At 58.7% G+C, this 5,262-nt stretch overlaps 1 protein-coding gene across 1 annotated transcript in view; it reads right to left on the bottom strand.

The window, feature by feature from the left end:
• LOC109926005 (solute carrier family 23 member 2-like) overlaps positions 1-5,262 on the bottom strand; it is a 29,377-nt gene that overhangs the window by 11,894 nt on the left and 12,221 nt on the right. Inside the window, exons 5-8 of the mRNA XM_048618676.1 lie at positions 4,794-4,861; positions 3,318-3,499; positions 2,384-2,504; positions 1,462-1,618 (exon numbers count right to left, since the gene is read on the bottom strand). Of these exons, the coding sequence (XP_048474633.1) occupies positions 1,462-1,618; positions 2,384-2,504; positions 3,318-3,499; positions 4,794-4,861 (528 nt within the window). The remainder of the gene's footprint in view (positions 1-1,461; positions 1,619-2,383; positions 2,505-3,317; positions 3,500-4,793; positions 4,862-5,262) is intronic.

Genomic DNA, 5,262 nt, shown 5'->3' with positions numbered 1-5,262 from the left:
CCCCCACCCCCCCATGCTAACCCAGCTCTCCCATGTTCCAGCTCTCTGAGCCAAGGCTCTGCTGGCTGACCTCTGATCCCGGAATCAGGAAGTGCTGTTCCCATCGCTCGCAGGGGCTCACATCCACAACACAGGCTGGCATTCCAATATCACTCTGCAATGCCACTGCCAGTATGATGGGCCGCACGGTGGCTCAGTGGTTAGCACTGCTGCCTCACGGTGCCAGGGACCCGGGTTCGATACCACCCTCGGGCGACTGTCTGTGTGGCGTTTGCACATTCTCCCCCAACTCGTGTCTGCATGGGTTTCCTCCCACAGTCCAAAGATGTGCAGGTTAGGGTGGATTGGCCGTGCTAAATTGTCCCATAGAGTCCGGGGATGTGCAGGCTGGGTGGGTTAGCCATGGGAAATACAGGGTGGGTCTGGATGGGATGCTCTTTGGAGGGCCGGTATGGATTTAATGGGCCAAATGACCTGCTCCCACACTGTAGGGGTGCTACGAATGGCTGTGCATGTCCAACGCTCCAGACCGAGTTCAGATCCCACAGCGCGGGGCAGTCTAACTTGTTGACCGGACCAACACCTCCAGACAGATCACCCGTTTGTGGGATCTCACTATGCCCAATCTGGCTCCGTCATTCGTCGGAGCAAAGAAAACCGGTAAGTGGGCCACTCAGCCCTTTGCGCTTGTTCCACCATTCAATATGGTCAAGGCTGATCATCCAACTCAGTATCTCATTTCCTCCCCATACTCTTTAGGCCTAAGAACTACATCTAACTCCTTCTTGAGCCAAATTCAATGTTTTGACCTCAGCCACTTTCTGTGGTAGAGAATTCCACAGGCTCCCCACCTCTCTGGGTGAAGACATTTCACACCATCTCAGCCCTGAATCACTTACCCTGTATCCTGAAAGGCTACAAGAGCACAGTGTTGAGGAAGAAGAGGGTATCAAGGAAGAAGACGGTATTGAGGAAGGGTCAGAGCGTCGGGGGTTGGGGGGGGCAGAGTGACGAGAAAGGGGAGAGCACCGAGAAAGGGGCAGAGCATCGAGGGAGGGGGTGACAGCGCCGAGGAAGGGGCAGAGTAACGAGGAAGGGGAGAGCGTCGAGAAAGGGGCAGAGCGTCGGGGGAGGGTGAAAGCACCGAGGAAGGGGCAGAGTGACGAGGAAGGGGAGAGTGACGAGCAAGGGCCAGATTGACGAGGAAGGGGCAGAGTGTCAAGGAAGGGGTGAAAGCACCGAGGAAGGGGCAGAGCGTCGAGGAAGGGGCAGAGTGATGAGGAAGGGGAGAGCACTCTGGGGTGTGCCATGCTTTGTGGGGCCAGTAATGTGGAGCAGCTGGAGGGGTCTGCAATGACGGAGGGTTAAATCTGGGCTGGTATGGCCTGAAATTCTGGTCACAAAGGAGAAGCAGCAAGAAGGTGGTCTGCCCCAAGCCCCTCAGACACAACATGGACTTACAGGGATAAGGAACTTTGAACCACGGAGCGACAGAGAGGACACCTTTCCGAGCATCAGTCCTAGCGTAGTATCCGTACTGACCGCTGTCTGGTGGGAAAACATCCGTCACCGTGAAGACAAAGCACAGGAACCACGACACCAAAATGGCCAAGATAATCTGCAGCCAGAAAGGAGGAGCTGGGCGTCACTGACAGGCAATAACACGACCTGAGCTTCAAGCCCCGCTATCCCCGTGCTCCTGTGCTCTCTGCCCATCTGCTGGGGGGGGTGACTCGGTGCAGCAGTGAGGGGGTGCCACCTCGCCAGCAGGGCTCCAGCGTCCAATCTCAGCTCCAACCTCCCAGGGACAGCCCGGGCCACATTGCACAGCAAGATTCCAAAAGCACACAGCAAGCTACTGCCAACCCCCCTGACCAGCGTGCTGGTCGTCAGGCCCATTACCTATCACTCACTCAGCTCGTCTCCAGGAGCTCCTCATCCAGCCCCTCCTCAGGGAACCTGCCGGATCCTGTCGCTCCCTGGGGGATCTCATCGCTCACTGGGGATCGAGTCCCTTTGTGGGGGATCTAGCTGCTCTCTGGGGCTCGATCCCATCTCAAGGGGGATCTAGCTCATCCCAGGCGAGATTAAGCCCATCTCTGGAGGCGGGGAGGGTGTTTGTGGGTTTTAGCCCTTTGTGGGGGAGGGTTGGCCCCTCTCTAGGGGTTCTTTTGACCCTCTCTGGGGATGGGAGGAGTTTTGCCCCTCTCCAGGGGGGGAGTTTTGCCCCTCTCTGGGGAGGGGGGGAGGTTTGCCCATCTCTGGGGGTTGGCGGGGGGAGTTCTGCCCCTCTCTGGACCAGGGATGTAATAAGACGTGGGAGCGAGGTTGATGGAAACTCAGACCGCGAGTCCGACATTCAGGACCAGAACCGCGGACTCACCGGGAACATCTTAAACAGCTGCAACTTGTAGACTGTCCAGCCTTTCTTGTATTTATAAACCGGGAGGGGAAGTTTCACATTGCGCGCGTACTGAGAGAAGAACAGCACCAGAAATATGGTCCTGGGAGGGGAAATAAACACACAGAGATGTTCAATGTGCGGTCGGTGAGCCCTGTTCCCTCCCGACAGCCAGCTCCCTCTTGTCTCAGACCCTTCTGGCTCAGCCCTGGCATCCACCATCGGTTTGTGGCACACAGCGCCAGGGCACACAGCCACACAGAGAGGGGTGGTCTTCCACCCACGCCAACCCCCCCACCCTCATTGATAACTTGCAGTAACACCTCCCTCCTCGCCAGGACCACACTGTCTGAGAGTGGCTCAGCGCCCAGCGTTTCAGTTGGGCGTCCAGTCTCAGAGCCACGGACACTCCCGCCCAAGAGGAGACCCTGGCCGCTCAGGTTTGGCAGGACGCTGCCTCTGGAGGGAGAGAGACGGGGGGGGAGTGGTATTGCCACTCTAAAGGGGGCGTCCAGCGATTGGGGGGCGCATAATGGCAGAGTAGCTGCAGTCCTGTAACTCAGGGCATGCAGTTCTACATCGACAGAAACACCGAAACAGGGAAAACTGCCCCTTTCCACTCTTCCCCCCCCACCACCCAACCCCTAACACTCAGGGTCACCAGCTCCCAGAGGTGAGGAGAGCAGACATGGTCGCCGGGGAGGGGGGGCTAACCATGTGGGTCAGGTAGGGTTCCTTCACCCTGACGGTTCGCTCAGAGGGACCGCATCCTGCCCCATCAACCCCGTTCCCACTCTGCCCAATGCCAAGCCAAAACAGAGCCGACACGCCACACCCCTCCCACCCCAACCCTGCGCGGTCATGCACCTCCTCCCCTCGATACCCCAGCACCAAACTGAAGGTGTTCGACACTCACAGCATGGCGATGCCCCAGTGCTTCCCAGCTCGCTCACCAGCTGCCTGGTAACCTGAGAGACCGATCAGAGCCACCGTCGGCGTGATGGTCAGGGGGCCGATGTAGCTCAGCAGAATGCCAGGCAGGCCCAGGAACCCGATCAGCACCTCCACCAGGGAGGACATGATGATCGCACCTTGGATCTGTGGGAGGGAGACAAGCAAAGGGGGCAGGTCACTGCACTGCACTGCACTGGACTGGACGGACAGAGCGGCCTCGGACGCACCGCGTGACTCCACGGCCTGCAAACAGAGCCGGAGGAGAGCCCAGACTACCGCAGCCAGACGTGAGGGGAGAAGATTTGGGGGGGGTTCCTTCACTCCCGACGCTCCCGGCCACCACTCACTCCGGAAGAACTGCCAGCACGATCAGGATGGGCTGAGCGGCTGCCAATCAGCCAGGGGGAAGCCCTGGCCACCGCCAACCACACCCCTCCCCACCCCGCCCCCCCCAGTCCAGCTCATGGAACTCCACTCGAGGTATCGGGAAGGGGGAGTGGACACTGCTTTCTGATCTCACTCCATTCCCCACAATCCCAGCCCTGTGCGGGATTTGTCCATGGGACAGGCGGAGGAAATGGAAACGGGACAAAACGATTAGCTGCCCCACGTCTCGCCATCAAATCGCCACATATCGAACCCACTCGCACCCCCCCTCCCAGCTCCGTGCTCCCGTCCTGCAGAGCGAAGAGCTAAACGTCACCAGCGCTGCATCCAACGCACACAGTAAGGCACCAGAGCTCACAACCAACGGGAGTGGGATGGTGGGGATGGTGGGAGGGGTGGGGATGATGGGGGGGGTGGTGCGTGGGGCAGTGGTGGTGGGGGTGGGGGGTGGTGGGGGGGTTTGGGGGGCGTGGGTCGTGGGCCACGTGTCTGGGAGACTGCACAGTCCCCAAGGTAGGGAGGGGGTCAGACCCTGCCGAGTTGAGCTGATGGGATGACCACGCCTTTCTCCTGCTCGAGCAGCCTCCGCCTGGGACTCCAGTCCCCATGGAGATTCTTCATCCCCGGCACAAACAGGTCCCAGCTCGGAGCGGTGTTTCTGTAACCGGGCACCGTCGTCCCAGAGACAGGGAGACAGGGCGGCACCGGGACGGAAAGGGGGCGCTGGGGGGCTGCCATTTAGCTGAATGGTAGAGCCTGGCGCTGCTCCCACCTCCCCTCTCAGCAAAGACTCCGGTCCGAGAGATACGTGACTCCCATCCCTCTCGGCAAAGACCCCAGTCTGAGAGATGTGTGACTCCCGTCCCTCTCAGCAAAGACCCCGGTCTGACAGACACGTGACTCCCGTCCCTCTCAGCAAAGACCCCAGTCTGAGAGATACGTGACTCCCGTCCCTCTCAGCAAAGACCCCGGTTGGAGAGACCACATCACCAAAGTGGGGAAGTTGAAAGAGTTCTGACCAGAATTACGATCAAGTCTCATGGAGCTTTACCTCTCGAATCCTCGGGTGCCAAATATGTGATGTGTCCATCATTTCTGAGCTATTGGTAAAGGTTATATCTAAAAGAGAAGGAGATGGGTAAAACAGACTTTCGAATAACTACCGTCACATGCCCTTGGCCCAATCGATAAGGGTGTGAGTAGGTATTACACACACACACTCACACTCACAGACACCCCACACCCAGACACATACACCCCAGACACTCTCTCTCACTCACACACACCCCACACACTCTCTCTCACTCACACACACACTCAAACACTCCACACACCCAGACACATGCACCCCACACCCACATACATTCCCCCACTCTCTCTCTCACTCACACACACCCCACACCCAGACACATGCACCCCACACTCACACATTCCCCCACTCTCTCTCCCACTCACACACTCACACAGACACATCCCACACCCAGACACATACACCCCACACACTCTCTCTCACTCACACA

The sequence above is a fragment of the Rhincodon typus genome, chromosome 40, assembly GCF_021869965.1.
Source record: "Rhincodon typus isolate 14 chromosome 40, sRhiTyp1.1, whole genome shotgun sequence".
NCBI classification, from domain to species: Eukaryota; Metazoa; Chordata; class Chondrichthyes; order Orectolobiformes; family Rhincodontidae; genus Rhincodon; species Rhincodon typus.
Note: the sequence above shows the minus strand (reverse complement) of the source record. Positions and strands in the feature narration are given on the sequence as shown.